We start from the raw sequence: 22,512 nt of genomic DNA, 5'->3' as shown, positions 1-22,512 counted from the left end.
ATTTGGAACCAAGAGTGCCGGAAAATCGGGGGTGTACCTGTATAAGTCTTTTACATCATAATATTAAAAAGAATCACTACATGGAAATGTAGTGAAAGGGTTCTGAGGTAAAAGAGACATCAAATAGCAACTCATGCCTTGAACTCTCTTAGTGTGATAGAGTGGATGTATTTGATATATAAATTACCATAGAAACAGAAGATTGTGCCTGAGGATTAGGTAAAAGCTATTATTGCTCCTTTATTCAAAGAAAAAGGTGCTCAGGATGTATGTATCAGTTATAGGGGAAGAAGTCTGTTAAGTATACCAGGAAAACTTAATGCAAGATTGTTGATTAACTGGGTGATGGAAGTGACTGAATGCAGAATAGGTGAGGAGCAAGGGGGTTTTAGGAAAGGTAGGGGATGTATGGATCAGACTTTAGTGGTGAAAATTACTTTGAAAAAGTATCTAGTGAAAAGTAGCAAACTGTATGCTTTATGGGATGTGGTAAGGATATACAGAGTAAAGGAACAGCTGATGGATGGTATGAAAGCCTTTTATAGAGTACCACTGTATGCTTAATGGGATGTGTTAAGGATATATGGAGTGAAGGAACAACTAATGGATGGTGTGAAAGCCTTTTATAGAGTACCAAATGGTTGTATATGAGTGGATGAAGAGTTGAGCAAAAGTTTTCACATATGAGTGGGTGCAAGTCAGGGCTGTTTGATGTCACCTTAGCTTTTTAACACATATATAGATGAAGCAATAAGAGAGGTGAAAGCAAAACTAAGGAAAGGGATGCAGAGATGGAGTGTGGTGGTGAGGTATGGCAGCTAGTGACGAGCCTGTTTGTGGATGATACTGTGTTGTTTGCCGAGGGAGAAGAGGAGTTGCAGAAATTTGTAAGTGCGCTTTATGATGTGTTTACATAAGTGTAGGTGATTGCAGGTAATATGAGTAAAAGGAAAGTGATGGTGGTTGAATGACAACAGAGTGAAAGTATATATTTTGCAAAACCCAATAGAGTAAAAAGAAAGTGCACTAAACTGAGTTATAGATATGGGGTTAGAAAGAATAGAAGAGGTGAGAGAACATAAGTACAGGTACACCACTGATTTTCAGGCACTCTTGGTTCCAAAGCCTTGCCAGATTAATCATTTTGCCAGACCAACCATGGTCATGTAATAATAATTCATCAACACACCTCTAACCCACTAATTATACATCTCCCATGTGTCTAAAGTATACCATGGACTGCCAGAAATTTAAATTAAACAAATATTAAATGTAAATTAAATAAGTAAATGAAATACATTATACACCTGCTCAGACTTAAGTGCTCATCATCTATGAGTTTTGCAAATTTGCCCACATACTCAGCAGCTCCTTTGTGGTTTGCAGACCACTTTTTTCCACACACTTTATTCATGGAAATTCCATGACGCTTCTTGAATCTTTGAATCCATCCTTCACTATAGTCACACTCATTTTGTAATTTAAGTTCTTTATGGAACAACGTAGCCTGGTCCATTATCATGCTACCTGACAAGCCCACTCCATCACTCCAACATTGTCGGAACCATTCCACTGTCACTCGATCATGCTCAGTACTCTTACCATCTTTCATAGTTTTTCTAGTCATCATTTGCTTCTTGGAATCACTGCATAGAATTTCAATATTTTCTCCCTTTGCTTCTTTATATCATAAACATTGATGATCCAGTCACACAGCTTATGCACCAAGACACCACGGTCCATTTTTTCAAGTTCTACTTTATCTTGGATCAATATGGACTGGTATTTATGTTTGACACCAAGGCTGACACTCATATGTCTTCGAAGCCATAGCCAGGGTTAAATTTAAGCAAAATAAGCTAAGAATCTCACAGAATTGCGGTATCAACACCAACAAGTGCAGTGTAAAGAATGTAATAAGTGCTCCCTACACAAAAAGTCATCTGTGGCCACCGAGTAAACTAGTCCAGTGGCGGCGGTAATTTCAAGTTCCCACACGTAATTTTGTCTGGGCTAAAGGAGGTGCCGAACCATCAGTTGCCAGAAATTCAGTGGTGTACCTGTATTTTGTTTGTTTATGGATGGGGTTGTTAGGGAGGTGAATGCAAGAGCTTTGAAAAGAGGGGCAAGTATGCAGTCTGTTGGGGATGAGAGAGCTTGGGAAGTGAGTCAGTTGTTGTTCGCTGATGATACAGCACTGGTGGCTGATTCATGTGAGAAACTGCAGAAGCTTGTGACTGAGTTTGGTAAAGTGTGTGAAAGAAGAAAGTTAAGAGTGAATGTGAATAAGAGCAAGGTTATTAGGTACAGTAGGGTTGAGGGTCAAGTCAGTTGGGAGGTAAGTTTGAATGGAGAAAAACTGGAGGAAGTAAAGTGTTTTAGATATCTGGGAGTGGATCTGGCAGCAGATGGAACCATGGAAGCGGAAGTGAATCATAGGGTGGGGGAGGGGGTGAAAATCCTGGGAGCCTTGAAGAATGTGTGGAAGTCGAGAACATTATCTCGGAAAGCAAAAATGGGTATGTTTGAAGGAATAGTGGTTCCAACAATGTTGTATGGTTGTGAGGTGTGGGCTATGGATAGAGTTTTGCGCAGGAGGGTGGATGTGCTGGAAATGAGATGTTTGAGGACAATATGTGGTGTGAGGTGGTTTGATTGAGTAAGTAATAAAAGGGTAAGAGAGATGTGTGGAAATAAAAAGAGCGTGGTTGAGAGAGCAGAAGAGGGTGTTTTGAAATGGTTTGGGCACATGGAGAGAATGAGTGAGGAAAGATTGACCAAGAGGATATATGTGTCGGAGGTGAAGGGAACGAGAGAAGTGGGAGACCAAATTGGAGGTGGAAAGATGGAGTGAAAAAGATTTTGAGTGATGGGGCCTGAACATGCAGGAGGGTGAAAGGCGGGCAAGGAATAGAGTGAATTGGATCGATGTGGTATACCGGGGTTGACGTGCTGTCAATGGATTGAATCAGGGCATGTGAAGCATCTGAGATAAACCATGGAAAGTTGTGTGGGGCCTGGATGTGGAAAGGGAGCTGTGGTTTCGGGCATTATTGCATGACAGCTGGAGACTGAGTGTGAGCGAATGGGGCCTTTGTTGTCTTTTCCTGGCGCTGCCTCGCGCACATGAGGGGGGAGGGGGATGTTGTTCCGTGTGTGGCGGGGTGGCGATGGGGGTGAGTAGGGGCAGACGGTGTGAATTGTGTGCATGTGTGTATATGTGTGTGTCTGTGTGTGTACGTATGTGTGTATGTTGGGATGTGTGGGTGTGTATGTTTGCATGTGTGGACGTGTGTGTGTGTGCATGTGTGTGGGGGGTGTTAGGGCCATTTCTTTCGTCTGTTTCCTTGTGCTACCTTGCAGGCGCGGGAGACAGCGAGAAAGCAAAATAATAAATAAATAAATACCTGTATTTTGGAGCTACTGGTGATATGGAGGGAGAGATAAGGGAAAGAGGAGTGCAAGGTAGAAGAATAATTGTCCTTTACTAGAATAATGAAGGATAGATGTGCAAATAAGGAAGTGATGAAAAGATTATGAGATAGCATAGTCCTCCTGACCCTGACCTATGCAGCCAAGACATAGACATGGGATGAATCTCAGAAGTTGAGAATTCATGCTGTAGAAATATGCTATTTAAGAGGAGCATGTGATATGACTAGAAGGAATGAAGAAAGAAATGAGGGTTTTTTTGAGAGATGTGATATAGCAGGGAATGCAAAGGGAATGAATTGTTGAGTGGTAGAATGGGTGAAACATAATTCTTGAGGTGGTTTGGGAATGTAGAAAGAAATAAAGATGGCAAGTTTACAAGAAGAGTGTATGATAGTACAATTAAAGGAGATAGTGTGAGAGGAAAATCACCTATGGCATGGGTAAATAGAGTGGCTGAGTGCTGGAGGGAGAGAAATGGAAGAAGAATGTGTGGAATGGTATATGTGAAGGAGGCATATAAGGATAGGGATAAGTGGAGACTTTTTCTGTATCCATTGCCTTGATGTGAGTTCCCAGGGGGTATGGGAATCAGAGATATAGATAGATAGAATTACAGTATCAGTATTTAACAAGTTATGTACATTAATCAGTGACCAATTACTAGTACACATTACTTTGTCACATAATGCCATCTCCAGTAGATTACTGGTGAAATACATAGTCACATATCAGCAGGTGACAAGGCTGCTCCTGTCTTTGCACCTTTGATTACCAAAAATTAGAATCATACTGAATTAAACTTTTTTCAGACTTGATAGTGCATCTACTTACATCCATTCTCTAGCTGTCATGTGTAATGCACCAAAACCACAGCTCCCTATCTACAACCACGCCCTGGAGACCTTTCTATGGTTTAATGTGGACACTTTACATGATCAGATTCAGTCAGTTGACAGCATATCAACCCCAGTAGACCATATTGTTCCAGTTTATTCTATCCCATGCAGGCCATTCACCATCCTGCATATTCAGGCCCCATTGTTCAATAAACATATACACAAATATAAAATGTTCTCTCCACCATCATGTACATATATCTATTCAGTAACTGATGTTCGAAAGTCAAGATATCAAATCATAAACTGTTGTTTCAAGAATGACCCATGAATACTGTCTAACACAGCCACTATGAGACTTACCTATTGTAAAACTCAAATAATGTACCAGAATCAAAGTATACTCAACAGCCCTCACAAAACATACCTATTGTTAGGTGACATCCATTGTCATATAAAGATCATGCAAGCATTCCTTTCACTTGTAAATGTCAGAACATGATGGGAACCTTCTCCTATTACATATCAATCATGATGCCCAAAAACAATGAAAATATGGAGATGCACAGTGCATCACTCCTTAAACTACCCTATTCTTATACAATAGTAAAACATTATTAGAGATACAAGTTATATATGACATTGAGGTCTGTGAAATTCACATCATTCACTTTTAGTGTACATAGATGCAGTGCAATATACAGTACAATAATATACAATCCAAATCATGTATTGGAAATATTTTCAATATAATATCATTTTATATTTAAACAATGTTATTTTTCATCTGTTCATGTTAATAATGTTTTATGTTAATGATATGTAAACACTGCAGACAGAATATCAAAAACACAAAAATTATGAAAATTATGTAAATTATATGCATGGGATGTGTGAAATCATTCTTGGTAAAAAAAACATAAAGTGTGTAAAGTGTTTAGGTGTTTGTGAAACAAAGTTACATTTAGAGAAAACATTTTCATAAGTAAGAAAGGTCTCTTCTACCATCCAAGGTCCCCATACCACACACTCAGCACTCTCCCACACCTATTTAGAGGAAAGTGTACTGCCTTTTTCTTTGGTGGGGGGGAATATTTCCTTTACTACTGTATAGTTTAGAGACATTTTGTAAGAGTGAAATGAGTGCTTTTTTATATGCACATGGATAGGGAAAGTAACTTGATGGAGAAAATATGCAATAAAGTAATTCAAAGTTGTATGATCACAGATAATATTGGGCCCCATGAATGTTGAAATCTTTTCTAATACTGTACAGATACTGCATATATTTACACATAGGTAACTACAAAGAAAATAAATGCCATAATTATAATTATTTCTAATGGAGTTTTCTGCCGTTACATGGCTTGTAACTCCTTGTAGCTTCCTTCTAAACTAACTGCATTCATACTCAACTTTATTGTTTTTATTATCTTTGATAAATTTTTTATATAATTGTTTTTTGTTTGGTGTTACAGATCCAAACCCAGGCACAGTCACTTAACTTGCCACAGAGTTTCCTGTTTTCTGTTGAAACTGAACTCAAGTCAGCCCTTCAAGCCTTCTCTGGGAAACTGTAAGAATATTTGCTAAAAGAACTGAAATAGAATATACATCATTAGAAATTAGGAATTAGGATAAGTGGATTGGAAGTTAATTAAATTACTGTGAACTTGATATAATCTTACATTAAAACAGATATTTTGTGATGGTATGAAGGGGTGTTTGCACAGGCAAAGACCAAAGACTAGATGAAATGACACACTGAGCAAATATGCAAATAGAAAAACATATATTCTCTTAACCGTTAAACTGCTGTATTCATCAGTTTGATGATACACAATTGACTGCTTTTGTTGTCAATTGATGATTTAAATTTGTGCCATGGACTAAATTCCTAGCTGATGTATGTTTGCATCTCTTACCCATAGATGTCCTTAGCAATTTAACAACACAGCTAGGAAAATATCACACGTTACAGTCGCCCATAAATTGTCAGCGTAATTGCAATATTAAGAAGGGAAGCTGTAATTATATGGCAACTATTTTTCTTTATTATGGAAACACTTTTTGATGTATCACTGTTTATATTTTGATGAATGTAAGGTTAATTTTTTGTTCATTCATGTAAAAAAGTTCAGTGTGTAAATGATATGTAAATATGAAAACAATGGATATATTATTTTTTTAATTTATTTTGCTTTGTCGCTGTCTCCCATGTTTGTGAGGTAGCGCAAGGAAACAGACGAAAGAAATGGCCCAACCCACCCCCATACACATGTATATACATACATGTCCACACACGCAAATATACATACCTATACATCTCAATGTACACATATATATACACACACAAACACATACATATATACCCATGCACACAATTCAAACTGTCTGCCTTTATTCATTCCCATCACCACCTCGCCACACATGGAATACCATCCCCCTCCCCCCTCATGTGTGCGAGGTAGCGCTAGGAAAAGACAACAAAGGCCCCATTCGTTCACACTCAGTCTCTAGCTGTCATGCAATAATGCTCAAAACCACAGCTCCCTTTCCACATCCAGGCCCCACACAACTTTCCATGGTTTACCCCAGACGCTTCACATGCCTTGATTCAATCCACTGACAGCACGTCAACCTCGGTATACCACATCGATCCAATTCACTCTATTCCTTGCCCTCCTTTCACCCTCCTGCATGTTCAGGCCCCGATCACTCAAAATCTTTTTCACTCCATCTTTCCACCTCCAATTTGGTCTCCCACTTCTTGTTCCCTCCACCTCCGACACATATATCCCATTGGTCAATCTTTCCTCACTCATTCTCTCCTTGTGCCCAAACCATTTCAAAACACCCTCTTCTGCTCTCAACCACGCTCTTTTTATTTCCACACATCTCTCGTACCCTTACACTACTTACTCGATCAAACCACCTCACACCACACATTGTCCTCAAACATCTCATTTCCAGCACATCCACCCTCCTGCGCAAAACTCTATCCATAGCCCACGCCTCGCAACCATACAACATTGTTGGAACCACTATTCCTTCAAACATACCCATTTTTGCTTTCCGAGATAATGTTCTCGACTTCCACACATTCTTCAAGGCTCCCAGGATTTTCACCCCCTCCCCCACCCTATGATTCACTTCTGCTTCCATGGTTCCATCCGCTGCCAGATCCACTCCCATATATCTAAAACACTTTACTTCCTCCAGTTTTTCTCCATTCAAACTTACCTCCCAGTTGACTTGACCCTCAACACTACTGTACCTAATAACCTTGCTCTTATTCACATTTACTCTTAACTTTCTTCTTTCACACACTTTACCAAACTCAGTCACCAGCTTCTGCAGTTTCTCACATGAATCAGCCACCAGCGCTGTATCGTCAGCGAACAACAACTGACTCACTTCCCAAGCTCTCTCATTTACAACAGACTTCATACTTGCCCCTCTTTCCAAAACTCTTGCATTCACCTCCCTAACAACCCCATCCATAAACAAATTAAACATCCTTGGAGACATCACATACCCCTGCCACAAACCTACATTCACTGAGAACCAATCACTTTCCTCTCTTCCTACACGTACACATGCCTTACATCCTCGATAAAAACTTTTCACTGCTTCTAACAACTTGCCTCCCACACCATATATTCTTAATACCTTCCACAGAGCATCTCTATCAACTCTATCATATGCCTTCTCCAGATCCATAAATGCTACATACAAATCTATTTGCTTTTCTAAGTATTTCTCACATATATTCTTCAAAGCAAACACCTGATCCACACATCCTCTACCACTTCTGAAACCACACTGCTCTTCCCCAATCTGATGCTCTGTACATGCCTTCACCTACTCAATCAATACCCTCCCATATAATTTACCAGGAATACTCAACAAACTTATACCTCTATAATTTGAGCACTCACTCTTATCCCCTTTGCCTTTGTACAATGGCACTATGCACGCATTCCGCCAATCCTCAGTCACGTCACCATGAGTCATACATACATTAAATAACCTTACCAACCAGTCAACAATAAAGTCACCCCCTTTTTTAATAAATTCCACTGCAGTACCATCCAAACCTGCTGCCTTGCCGGCTTTCATCTTCTGCAAAGCTTTTACTACCTCTTCTCTGTTTACCAAATCATTTTCCCTAACCCTCTCACTTTGCACACCACCTCAACCAAAACACCCTATATCTGCCACTCTATCATAAACACATTCAACAAACCTTCAAAATACTCACTCCATCTCCTTCTCACATCACCACTACTTGGTATCACCTCCCTATATATAGATATATACATATGTAAAAAGAAAATTGTAAAGGATTAATGTGAGATGCATAAAATTGTGGATGAGAAAAAACATTAAGTGTACAGTGTGGTCAGGTACATGAAGAGAGAAATTACATAAAAAAAGTCATTGTATATGTACATTCTTAAATAAGGAACATGCATATATTCAGCCATGTCTCTCCTGTCAACTCAACACCCCCTACACAAATATACAGGGAAGAATACTACATTTTTTGGGTGTTTTCTTTAGAGAGATATGATACAGAAATATTCTGAAAGGGGATTTCCTTTTTTATTTTCTTTATTATTTTCACTCTTGAGTGTTCATTGGTATCATATGTGCAGTTTAAGGGTTAAGTGGAGAATATATACAGAGACCAGATAATTTAGAAAAGATAGTGTAGATAGGAAGTTGTTAGCAGTATACAGCCATATAGTTAGATTTACAGATTTAATGTTATCAGCATCAGGCATGATGGAGTCAGTAAATGTAAGTACTAAACACTCTCTTGTATATATTTCAACCCTTATGCTATTTTCCTTGACCAAAGCTGTATGATTTATGCATAGTTCTCATTTGCCCATTTTTTTTTCAACCCTTGCACCTTCCTCTTGACTTCATGCTACTTTCTCTTGTACATCTCTCAATCATTTGCACTTGTTCCCTGTACGTACAGCTCATGCACTTCTCTTTCACTAGCAACTGTACTTCATCCCACTAATCACTGTCTTTTCTTACCCATCCACCTTCCTCCCTCTTCATGCCATACACTTCTTTCACACATGCCAGTTTTGCTTCTCTGAATACCTCCCTTTCCTCACCCCTTCCCCTAGCTTCATTCACTCTCTTCTTTAGTCATTGAACACTCAATCTTTTCTGATATTTTTTCACATGTCTGTTTCCTAAGCTCTCTTACTTTCGCCCCATTCTTCTCAATCACAATAGTTCCTCTCTTCTGAAACCTAAAGAAATCTTCACCCTTGCCTCCACCAAGTAATGATCAGACATCTCACCAGCTGCTCCTCTCAACACATTTACATCCAAAAGTCATACCTTTACACACCTATCACTTAGTATGCACACCAGAAATGCCCTTATGTCATATAACCTTTCTTACTCAACCTTATATGTCACTTTTTAAAACCAAGTATTCTCAGTCACCAGTTCTGTTTCAGCTTATAAATGAATCAGCTCAGCACCATTCCTATTCACCCTACTGAATACTCCATGACCCCCAGTTAAACCTTCAACTATCACATTACTCACTCTCGTATTTGCATCTACCATTGTCATTTTTTTTCACAACCCTCTTTAATCTTCAAGCCCTATCTTCTTCCTTAATGACTTATTTTGTGACCTTGCTTGCATCAAATATTTTGGGAGGAGCTGTGCAAGCACTTCAGTAATTTTGATGCTAGGAATTTAGTCAAGTGATGGGAAATATGAATGCAAGAGTGATGATATGTTAGTTGAGGGTATATTAGGGGATAGAGTACCTAATATAAATGAAAATGCTGAACAGTTGTTATACTTTTATTTTTTTATTTTGCTTTGTCGCTGTCTCCCGCATTTGCGAGGTAGCGCAAGGAAACAGAAGAAAGAAATGGCCCAACCCACCCCCATACACATGTATATACACACACGTCCACACACGCAAACCTACACACCCATACATCTAAATGTACACATATATATACACACACAGACACATACATATATACCCATGCACACAATTCACACTGCCTGCCTTTATTCATTCCCATCGCCACCTCGCCACACTTGGAATACCATCCCCCTCCCCCTCATGTGTGCGAGGTAGCGCTAGGAAAAGATAACAAAGGCCCCATTCGTTCACACTCAGTCTCCAGCTGTCATGCAATAATGCCCGAAACCACAGCTCCCTTTCCACATTCAGGCCCCACACAACTTTCCATGGTTTACCCCAGACGCTTCACATGCCCTGATTCAATCCACTGACAGCATGTCAACCCCGGTATACCACATCGATCCAATTCACTCTATTCCTTGCCCTCCTTTCACCCTCCTGCATGTTCAGGCCCCGATCAATCAAAATCTTTTTCACTCCATCTTTCCACCTTCAGTTTGGTCTCCCACTTCTCGTTCCCTCCACCTCCGACACATATATCCTCTTGGTCAATCTTTCCTCACTCATTCTCTCCATGTGCCCAAACCATTTCAAAACACCCTTTTCTGCTCTCTCAACCATGCTCTTTTTATTTCCACACATCTCTCTTACCCTTATGTTACTTACTCGATCAAACCACCTCACACCACACATTGTCCTCAAACATCTCATTTCCAGCACATCCACCCTCCTGCGCACAACTCTATCCATAGCCCACGCCTCGCAACCATACAACATTGTTGGAACCACTATTCCTTCAAACATACCCATTTTTGCTTTCCGAGATAATGTTCTCGACTTCCACACATTCTTCAATGCTCCCAGGATTTTTGCCCCCTCCCCCACCCTATGATTCACTTCCGCTTCCATTGTTCCATCCGCTGCCAGATCCACTCCCAGATATCTAAAACACTTTACTTCCTCCAGTTTTTCTCCATTCAAACTTACCTCCCAATTGACTTGACCCTCAACCCTACTGTACCTAATAACCTTGCTCTTATTCACATTCACTCTTAACTTTCTTCTTTCACACACTTTACCAAACTCAGTCACCAGCTTCTGCAGTTTCTCACATGAATCAGCCACCAGCACTGTATCATCAGCGAACAACAACTGACTCACTTCCCAAGCTCTCTCATCCACAACAGACTTCATACTTACCCCTCTTTCCAAAACTCTTGCATTCACCTCCCTAACAACCCCATCCATAAACAAATTAAACAAGCATGGAGACATCACACACCCCTGCCGCAAACCTACATTCACTGAGAACCAATCACTTTCCTCTCTTCCTACACGTACACATGCCTTACATCCTCGATAAAAACTTTTCACTGCTTCTAACAACTTGCCTCCCACACCATATATTCTTAATACCTTCCACAGAGCATCTCTATCAACTCTATCATATGCCTTCTCCAGATCCATAAATGCTACATACAAATCCATTTGAACAATTGTTATGTTCTTGAAATGGACTAGTGATTGGGAATACCTGGTATAAAAAAGTGCATACACAAAAATTCAAGGGTGAATAGTGTTGGGGTCAATAAGCATCATTACATTATATACTAACTGACAACAGTGCAAAGAAGTGTTTGACATAAATGTGCTGAGATGAGCAGCTGTTTGGATTTTGGATCATTTCTTAGTGAAGGTTAGTGAAACTTAGTTGTGGCTTTTGGAAAAGAAAAAAATATTGTGGATGGTAAGAAGGTGGTGAAAGTAATATGCCTGAAAACGAGGCTTGTATGCAGGGATTCCAGATTGAGTGAGGATTGGCATAAATGAAGCTAGGGTAGTGGGCAAGGAGTGGAGAGTATTGAGGGAAAGCAGTGCTTACATGTTGAGGTGAAGTGTGTGGTATGCTGGTGAGATATAAGCTTATGAGAAAGGGCAGTGAGTAGGGGGTATGAGGAAATTCATTATTAGTAAGAGAGAGGTGTATGTGTATGTATGTACCTCCAGGGAATGTGCACCAAAGGAAGGTGCAGGGACTGTAAAAGAATGCAAATGAGAGATTAGTGAGAGCTTGCAGGTAAATTTCATGGAGGACAAGAAAATATTTTGTGAGGAAGTGAACACAGTGAGGAGGAAAAAAGGGGACAAATGAGAGAATCAGTGATGAGAGCAGATTGGATAGTAGTAACAGGCAAAGAAGAGGTCAAGAAAAAATTGAGTGAATATTTATGACTGTTGAATGTGTTAGATGATAGTATGGCAGATGTGAGAATGTTTAGAATGAGATGGTATGTAAAGTGAGAGTGTCATGGCAAAATGTTTGCTGAAAAGAGAGATGGCAAAATTCTTGTCTAAGATGAAGTGTGGCAAAGTACCTGGAGTAGATGGGATTTCAGTTGAACTTACATAAAAGAGGGTGACAGTGTTGTTGACTGGTTTGTTAGGATTTTCATTGCATGTATGGCCCAAGTTGAGGTGTTGGAAGACAAGCAGAATGGCTGTACAGGATCATTATATAAAGGCAAGGAAGATAAAAGTGAATTCTTGAATTAGAGAGGTATAAGTCTGTTGAGTATACCTGATGTGTCTTATGGAAGTGTGGTAATTGAGAGGATGGTGGCATGCACAGAACATAAAACTGAAGAGGAGCAATGTGGCTTCAAGATTGGGAGAGGATCTGTGGACTACAGGTTTGCTATGAAGAATTTGCATGAAATACTTTGAGAAAGAGAGGGATTTGTACATGGCATTCATGGACCTGAGGGAAGCATATGGTAGCGTTGACAGACACTATGTAGAAAGTCCTGCATACATGTAGTGTGAGAGGAATTTTAGAACTAGGTTTTTTATTTTTTCCATGAGTGTGAGTAGGAAGGGAGGAGGGATAAAGGTTCCAAGCGATGATGGATGTGCATCAAAGGTATGTATAAACTCATGGCTTTTTGATGTTTATAAATGGGATGCTGAAGGAAGTAAATATGAGGGTCTTGGAGAAACCAAGTACACTGAGAGTGGGTATGCCTGGGAGGTGAGTTATTTTCTGTTTGCAGATGACATGGCAGACTTTAGAGAGAAACTGCTGTAATTAGTATCTGGATTTGGGTAAAAGTATTACAGGATTCAAGTTGGTCTGAGTGTGAGTTTGAATGGGGAGAACCTGTAGGAAGCAGAGTGCTTTAAACACCTGGCTGTAGACATGATAATGGATGTAGCTGTGGGATTTGAAGTGCACCATTGTGTGGGAGAGGGGGCAAAGGTCCTTGGTCCATTGAGGAGTGTATGAAAGACTTACCTATGTGAAAGGCAAAGATGGGAATGCTTGATGGTTTAGTAGTTCTTAAGGTGTTGTAGGTGTGCAAGGCTTGGGCCCTAAATGCAAAAGAACTGAATAGCTTGGACTCTTTGGAAATGAAATTCCTAGGAACAATAGTTGGTGTGTATGTGTGGGAAGGGGTGAAGAGGGTGGATTGACTGTGCAAAGTGTGATAGTGTAAGAGAGATGTGTGGTAGGAAGCAGAATGTGATTGAGAGAGTTGAACAGGGTGTGCTTATATGGTTTGGATATATGAAGAGAAAGAGTCAAGAGAAACTGACGACAAGGTTACACTTATTAGAAGTGGAAGGAACAAATGTGAGGATGAGATCAACAAGATGGAGGATGGAGTGGAAGAGGCTTTGAGTGTCTGAACATTCAGAAGGATGAAAGGCATTCATGGGATACAGCAAATAAAATGAATGTGGTATACAGTGGGTAACTTTGTCACTGGAGTAAACCAGTGCATATGAAGTGGTCAGGAAAACCACAAATCAGCCTTTAGGGTGTTGCTGTGGATGGGGGCTGTGGTTTTGGTAATGGCACCTAGAGAGTTGACATGAGCAAATAAGGCTGTTCTTTGTCTATCCCAAGCATTACCTCATCAATGTAGGAAACAGTGAACAAGTGGAAAGAAGTGTTCATTAAATCTTCCCATTATTCCTCCAAATGTCCATTGTTGTCTTTTCTTTTAAGTACATTCATCCAATTTCTTGTTTGCACAGTATTTTTATATGCCATTTCATCAAGGGATAGTCCTTTCTCATTATTATGTTCATTTTACTGCTTCCTTTTCATTTGATCTTGTTATGCAATTTTCATTGTATGTAAGTTCACCAAGTTAATGTAGACAGCACAGTCTCTCACAGGAACTTTATCAGTCACGGAAAAGAATTTCCACTTAGCTCAGTTGTCGCTTTTCTAAAATCCCTGTCCACATGATAGTATTTCTACAAATTGTGGTCATAAACCACTTTATTCATAGGGAGTATTTCTAGGCAGATTGTTTCCAATAACTTTTAGGTAAAGAGTATATGATAAGTTGGTATATATTAAAAATAAGTTGAAGATTGATTAGGTAGGGGAATTTAGCTGCTGTGTACATTAAGAATTAATTAGCAGAATACAACTTGGCAATCTGTACATGTTCATGCTTGTCAAAATTCCCTTTGTAGGTGTTTTAAGTAGTATTCTTTTTATTTAATTCTGTCTGATTTGAGTGAACTTATGAAGTATTATATCATACTCATAAAAGGATAACCTATGCAGTTCCCACACTACTAGTAGTGTATGCCAAGTTTCATAAAATATCTTTATTCACAGTAATTTTGTTTGACTATTAAGTCACCAAATCCTTTGTAGATTGCTGGAAGTGAGCAATGATGTGCCTTCAGTGATCTCTCAAGTGTTGCTGACACAGTATTGTACTGTATTAGTTCAGCGATTGAGAGACAATCACCCTGTGCTGCCACAGTCTCCTACCAAACTGCCTCAAGGCAAAGTTCCGGTAAGACCTTTGTAAGGGGTTTCCTGTGGATCACCTGGAGCTTTTGGGTAATTAGATTTTACTGAGCATTGTACAATAGTTCAAGAAATGTAAGAAAATGTTTCCATACTTTATGTTTGATAAATGTAGATACCCATAGCTGTCCATTTGTCCAAAGGGTTGGTATACAGACAGCCATTATATAGAAACCAAACTACAAGCAGCTTTCCTTCCTCCATGTGTCTAGGTCTTATTTTTTGTAATTGGGAGCAAGAAGAAAAGATATCAGCCATTGAGGTGTTGAACAATAGTTGATACTAGTAGTTACACTTCCTTTCACCTTAGGTGGGTGAAACTAAGCATAAGTTGATTTTCAGTACTTTATCTCACTTTTGATATCTATAGTCCATTTTAGCGACCCCTATCATCTTCCAATTTATTTAGGAATAGCATCAGAAGCATATGAAGGAAGACCTCATGTGTTCATGCTCAGTCTATAGCTGTCATGTATAATATACCAAAGCAGATTATTTTCCACAATCATATATTTATTTATTTTTTATTTATTTATTTTGCTTTGTCGCTGTCTCCCGCATTAGCGAGGTAGCGCAAGGAAACAGACAAAAGAATGGCCCAACCCGACCACATACACATGTATATACATACACGTCCACACACGCAAATATACAAACACATATATCTCAATGTACACATATATATACACACACGGACATATACATTTATACACATGTACATAATTCATACTGTCTGCCTTTATTTGTTCCCATTGCCACCCCGCCACACATGGAATAACAACCTCCTCCCCTCTCATGTGTGCAAGGTAGCGCTAGGAAGACACCAAAGGCCCCATTCGTTCACACTCAGTCTCTCGCTGTCATGTAATAATGCACCGAAACCACAGCTCCCTTTCCACATCCAGGCCCCACACACTTTCCATGGTTTACCCCGGACGCTTCACATGCCCTGGTTCAATCCATTGACAGCACGTCAACCCCGGTATATCACATCGTTCCAATTCACTCTATTCCTTGCACGCCTTTCACCCTTCTGCATGTTCAGGCCCCGATCACTCAAAATCTTTTTCACTCCATCTTTCCACCTCCAGTTTGGTCTCCCACTTCTCCTCGTTCCCTCCACCTCTGACACATATATCCTCTTGGTCAATCTTTCCCCACTCATTCTCTCCATGTGACCAAACCATTTCAAAACACCCTCTTCTGCTCTCTCAACCACACTCTTTTTATTTCCACACATCTTTCTCACCCTTACATTACTTACTCGATCAAACCACCTCACACCACATATTGTCCTCAAACATCTCATTTCCAGCACATCCACCCTCCTGCGCACAACTCTATGCATAGCCCACGCCTCACAACCATACAACATTGTTGGAACCACTATTCCTTCAAACATACCCATTTTTGCTTTCCGAGATAATGTTCTCGACTTCCAAACATTCTTCAAGGCTCCCAGAATTTTTGCCCCCTCCCCCACCCTATGATTCACTTCCGCTTCCATGGTTCCATCCGCTGCCAGATCCACTCCCAGATATCTAAAACACTTTACCTCCTCCAGTTTTTCTCCATTCAAACTTACCTCCCAATTGACCTGACCCTCAACCCTACTGTACCTAATAACCTTGCTCTTATTCACATTTACTCTTAACTTTCTTCTTTCACACACTTTACCAAACTCAGTCACCAGCTTCTGCAGTTTCTTACATGAATCAACCACCAGCGCTGCATCATCAGTGAACAACAACTGACTCACTTCCCAAGCTCTCTCATCCACAACAGACTGCATACTTACCCCTCTTTCCAAAACTCTTGCATTCACCTCCCTAACAACCCCATCCATAAACAAATTAAACAAGCTTGGAAACATCACACACCCCTGCCGCAAACCTACATTCACTAAGAACCAATCACTTTCCTCTCTTCCTACACGTACACATGCCTTACATCCTCAATAAAAACAATCCAGCCCCACAAACTACTCAACAGTTTACACTGATCACTTCATATGCTATAATTTGACCCTTGGACAGCACAGATATCACTTTGTCCAACTTATTTTGTCCAGAATATTAGGCCACAATACTCCAAAGTCTCCTTCACTTTATATTTCCATCTCCTTGGTAAGTCTTTCACTTCCTTCCATCACTTCAGACAAATAAGTTCCCTTTGTCAGTCTTTCTTCACTAAACCTCTCCTAAAGTGCCTGCCAATGTAGTTGGCATGAGTGGGATGCAACACAACCATCAAGGATAAACATGAAATAAAACCATAATAACTGTGTACTCACCACCAAGTAGTACTTTATTGGTTTCTCATTCCTCTCTGTGCATTCCATGAAACAACCAGTAACAGAATCAGCAAGGTTCTGAAGATATTTAGGGTCCATCTTTGCCCAGATTTCATGAATGGCTGCCTCCAGCTTAGGTAGCTATGAAGTATCCTTGTTACATAACTTCATTTTCATAAGCTCCTACAAGTTTACTATTGGATTCAAGTTCTGTTGAACGTCTGTGCCAGTCATTGGAAAACTCCTCTACACAATCCTTAAGCCAGTCAGTGACTAGTTTGGCAGTATGGCAGGGAGCCCCATCTGCATGAACACTTCTGTCATGCACTTTTTGAACAAATCTGATTATGGTCACATAGCAGCTCGAGGTGACTATGTATGTTCACAGTTTCATACTTTGGCAACACTAGAAGGTACCCAACACCATAAAAACTGAAACAGCCCTATACCATAAGTGAAGCAGGGAACTTTACAGTACTTAATGATCAGAATGGTTCATTTTATAGTATAATAGATAGACTGTAAGAAATGCCAAGATGGGGTTTTTAATGTGAAGCATACCACAGCACAGCTTTATTTTTTGATGAGGCACAGTGCTCAAAAGAAAATGTATAACTGTGAGCATCTTTAGTTTGGTTTATTTCATATTCTTTGTTATAGGAAGCAATGAATGCTGAACATTTATCATATTTCAGATGAGTGAAGTTGGTGCTGGAAATACTGGGTCAGCATCAGCTCTGTCCCATGGAAGTAACTCCCAAGAGAACTCTACTGCCACCCAGACAGAATCAAGCATGTTCTCCCTTACACCCCACCAGCATGCTGGGCTCATTCAGTCTTCAGATTTGTCACATCGGCCAAACCATCATGGATCTCACACATTCAGTTTGACATCATCTGCAGGATCTACAGCCATACATAATTCTGCTCATCCTTCTCACTCTTCATGCCATGCAGTGGCACACTCCTCTGGTCTCTCATCATCACCACACCCGTCTCCTCACTTAACAGCAACCATGTTCCACTCTTCATCTTCGGGCAGTGGGCAATGGCAGGTTGCACTTTCAGCACCACTACCATCACCCAATGAGAACTCAGCCAGCGGCGAAACTCCAGTTGACAATTCTGTCAATTCTATGAATTCTCTTCCAGCTTCCCAGCCTGAATCTTGGGCAGCAAGTAGCAGCATTGAACAGGTTGCCGAGAGCCCAACACCAACATCACGACCTGATTCCAGATCAGCCACTAATGGTGTTCATGTAAACAATGGAATTGCTGTAGAATGGTCAGAACCAGAACATGAAGAAGCAATGATGGATGCCCTTGTTGAACCCATATTGCCGGTGCATGATTTAGCTGAAGCAGATCAGTCTCAAGGTATCATTCCTCTGGTTTCTCTGTTTTGAAGTGTTATGATTTCTAAAGATTCCTGATATGCACAAAATATCACCCAACTCTTTGTTTTTGTGTACTTTTCCATTCAGTCTTATTCAGAGGAGAAGAGCATCACTGATTACAGTATTGTAGCTTTTCCCGTCTTATATTAGAATAGCATACATTTATGCCATGTACTTCCTTCAAAATCTGCATCTCTTAAAAATATTTTGGTATACCTAATCAGCGAGTCTTCAATCTTTTTTCATGTTTCATACCCAGCACATAGTGATATATGATAAAACAATTGTACATGAAAGATGTTGTTTTGCTAGGACTTTGTCTGGGTTATGAGGAATAAATTATTGGCAAATATCCCATGAAAAGATGCACATATATTTTCAGAATATGTACGATTTTCTTTTTTTTTTTTTTATGTTTGAAGGCTCCAGTTATGGACAAAAGTCCACATCAAGGCTGGGCCATAATTGATATATAGAGAGAATTATGAAAGGGAAAAAGAAAGGACAAGGGAAAGTCCTCATGAATTTTGGAGGAAAAGAAAACCCTGTCTTTTAAAATTCCATGCCATAGTTATTGGGAAAGACCTGAGCAGGTAGAGAGTTCCAGTGCTTTGAGCTTGAGAAGCTATAACATAAATGACATGACCCTCTTTTTTCTTATTCCCATGGGTGATTTATCATTAAATTGTCAATAACTGAAATATATACTTTTCATTATTTTGATTACACATCATATTTATGTAATTATCTTTTTGTGTTGTACAGAGAGGGGGTTTTACATTTGTCTTACCTAATCTCTTGAACAATCTTTACTATCATACAACTTCGTGAATGTCTGCATTATGCTGTCTGCATTAACGATGTCCCAAGTCATTATATTTGTCATTCACCACTCCATCTATCTATCTATATCTCTGATGCCCATTCCCTCTGGGAACTCCCATCAAAGGGTGGCCAGAGCAAAAGTCTCACTTGTCACTGTCTTTACATGCCTCCCTCACATAAATCATTCCAAGCATTCTTCCACTATTTCCCTCCCGTATTCCTCCACCCTATTTGCCCATGTCACAGGTGGTCTCTCACTCACACCACAAGCCCAAACCACCTCAAAGTATTATATTTCACCCATTCTGCTACTCCACAATTCACTCCTTTGCATTCTCAGCCATTCCATATCTCTTGTACACCCTTTCATTTCTTTCTTTGTTCCATCTAGGATCATACTATGCTCTTATAAACAGCTCATTCCACAGCCTGGATTCTTGACCTCTGTGCCTCATTCCATGTCCATGTTTCAGCTGCATTGATAATGGTTGGGAGGATTATGCTGTCCTATAATCCTCTCTTCACTTCCATACTTACACCTCTACCCTTCATTATTCTAATAAGGGACCCAATGACTCTTCTACCCTGTACTGCTGTCTCCCTTATATCACCTTCCATATCACCTCATTTATCCTAGACAGCTCCCTGATACTTAAATTCCCTCTTCTTCCAGTCTCTCTCTCTCTCTCTCTCTCTCAACCCCCCCCCCCAATAAACACACACACACACACACACACACACACACACACACACACACACACACACACACATCCACAGCACAATTCAGTACACTTTCTTCTTTCACTCAGTGCAGTTTTACAAAATGTATACTTTCACTCTGTTTCCTTTCAAACACCATTACTTTACTTTTACTTGCATTTATCTTCAATCTCCTATGCTTACGCACATCATAAAACAACAACCTTATGTAACTACCCTTCACTCTTAGCAATCAACACAGTATAATCCACAAACATGCTTGCCATTATCCACCATATCTCACTGCCACACTCCATCTCTGCACCCCTTTTCTTTAGTTTTGCTTTCATCTCTCTTATCACTCCATCCACATATGTAATAAAAAGCCACAGTGACATCACACAGCCCTGCTTCATACCCACATGTATTTTAAAATTGTTGCTTAGCTCTCCTTCCACTCTTACACATGCACTTGCTCCATCAGCAGTTGTCCTCCTATGCCATATATCCTTAACACATCCCAAAAAGCATTCCACTTGACTCTGTCATATTCGTTCCCCAGATCTATAAAAGCTGCATACAACTCCTTACCTTTTGCTAAATACTTTTCCAAGGTCATCTTTACTACAAAAATCTGATCCACACATCCCATACCTTTCCTAAAACCATCTTGCTCTTCACTTATTCTACATTCAGTCACTTCCATCCCCTATAATTCCTACATACATCCTTAGCACCTTTTCCTTTGAATAAAGAAATGATAATAGCATTCACCCAATCCTCAGGCACAATCTTCTGTTTCAGTGCTAACTTACATATCAGATGCTTACACTCTTGTCACACTTTCTCTCTCATACTTCAGCATTTCAGCCATAATCCCATCCACTCCAGGTGACTTTCCATCTTCAGCCTCATTTTTCCCTTTCTTGCCTCCCATTTTGCTATTGGCCCTTACACTTATACCCTCTCTCTTCCATCCTCCATACCCCTGCATGTAAAATTGCTGCCTCCTCTTCTCCCACATCCATCAGTTCTTCAAAATACTCTTTTCATCTTCCTTTCAATTCTTCCCCTCTTACATCCACCTCTTTCCTTTTTCACCTCCTTCCAGTATAGTTTCTTATTATTCCAAAACATTTCACAACTTTCAAAATCTTCTACTCTTTCTTTGCTTTCCTCTATCAGCTTCTTAACATTCCGCTTACATATTTTGTATTCTTCCCTCCTCCTTTTCTGAACTTCCACTGGTACATTTCTATTGAACAATCAACCATATGCCTTATTCTTCTCTTCCAAAGCATTTCTAATCTCTTCTGTCCACCATGCATTGCCTTTTTATTCTGTCTTACTATCTTGTACTCAACTACTGATTCTACAACTTTTGATATTATTTCTCTCAACATTTTAAACACCTCATTTTCATATAACTGCATTCCTACATTCACTGCACTTCCATCAAAGCTTTTATTCACCACTCTTATACAACAAAAGTACTTCTTTACATCTTTTTAACAAGTTTTTTTATTTATTTAGTATACTTGATCACTGTTTCCCATGTAAGCTAGGTAGGGCCAGGAAACAGATGAACAAAGACCTATCACTCATATACACACACACACACATATATTGAATGTGTTAGATGATAGAGTGGCAGATATAGGGTGTTTTGGTCGAGGTGGTGTGCAAAGTGAGAGGGTTAGGGAAAATGATTTGGTAAACAGGGAAGAGGTAGTAAAAGCTTTGCGGAAGATGAAAGCCGGCAAGGCAGTGGGTTTGGATGGTATTGCAGTGGAATTTATTAAAAAAGGAGGTGACTGTATTGTTGACTGGTTGGTAAGGTTATTGAATATATGTATGATTCATGGTGAGGTGCCTGAGGATTGGTGGAATGCTTGCATAGTGCCATTGTACAAAGGCACAGGGGACAAAGGTGAGTGCTCAAATTACAGAGGTATAAGTTTGTTGAGTATTCCTGGTAAATTATATGGGAGGGTATTGATTGAGAGGGTGAAGGCATGTACAGAGCAACAGATTGGGGAAGAGCAGCGTGGTTTCAGAAGTAGTAGAGGATGTGTGGATCAGGTGTTTGCTTTGAAGAATATATGTGAGAAATACTTAAGAAGAGCAAATGGATTTGTATGTAGCATTTATGGATCTGGAGAATGCATATGATAGAGTTGATAGAGATGCTCTGTGGAAGGTATTAAGAATATATGGTGTGGGAGGCAAATTGTTAGAAGCAGTGAAAAGTTTTTATCGAGGATGTAAGG

At 39.8% G+C, this 22,512-nt stretch overlaps 1 protein-coding gene across 2 annotated transcripts in view; it reads left to right on the top strand.

Annotated features, from left to right (window-relative positions):
- The window catches only part of LOC139747028 (uncharacterized), a 585,752-nt gene that overhangs the window by 483,514 nt on the left and 79,726 nt on the right, over positions 1–22,512 (top strand). For both annotated transcript variants that reach the window (XM_071658778.1, XM_071658771.1), the window contains 3 exons: positions 5,750–5,847; positions 14,870–15,014; positions 18,017–18,698. In XM_071658778.1, the coding sequence (XP_071514879.1) occupies positions 5,750–5,847; positions 14,870–15,014; positions 18,017–18,698 (925 nt within the window). The remainder of the gene's footprint in view (positions 1–5,749; positions 5,848–14,869; positions 15,015–18,016; positions 18,699–22,512) is intronic.

The sequence above is a fragment of the Panulirus ornatus genome, chromosome 5 (assembly GCF_036320965.1).
Source record: "Panulirus ornatus isolate Po-2019 chromosome 5, ASM3632096v1, whole genome shotgun sequence".
Classification (NCBI taxonomy): Eukaryota; Metazoa; Arthropoda; class Malacostraca; order Decapoda; family Palinuridae; genus Panulirus; species Panulirus ornatus.
This window is presented reverse-complemented; position numbering and strand designations above follow the sequence as displayed.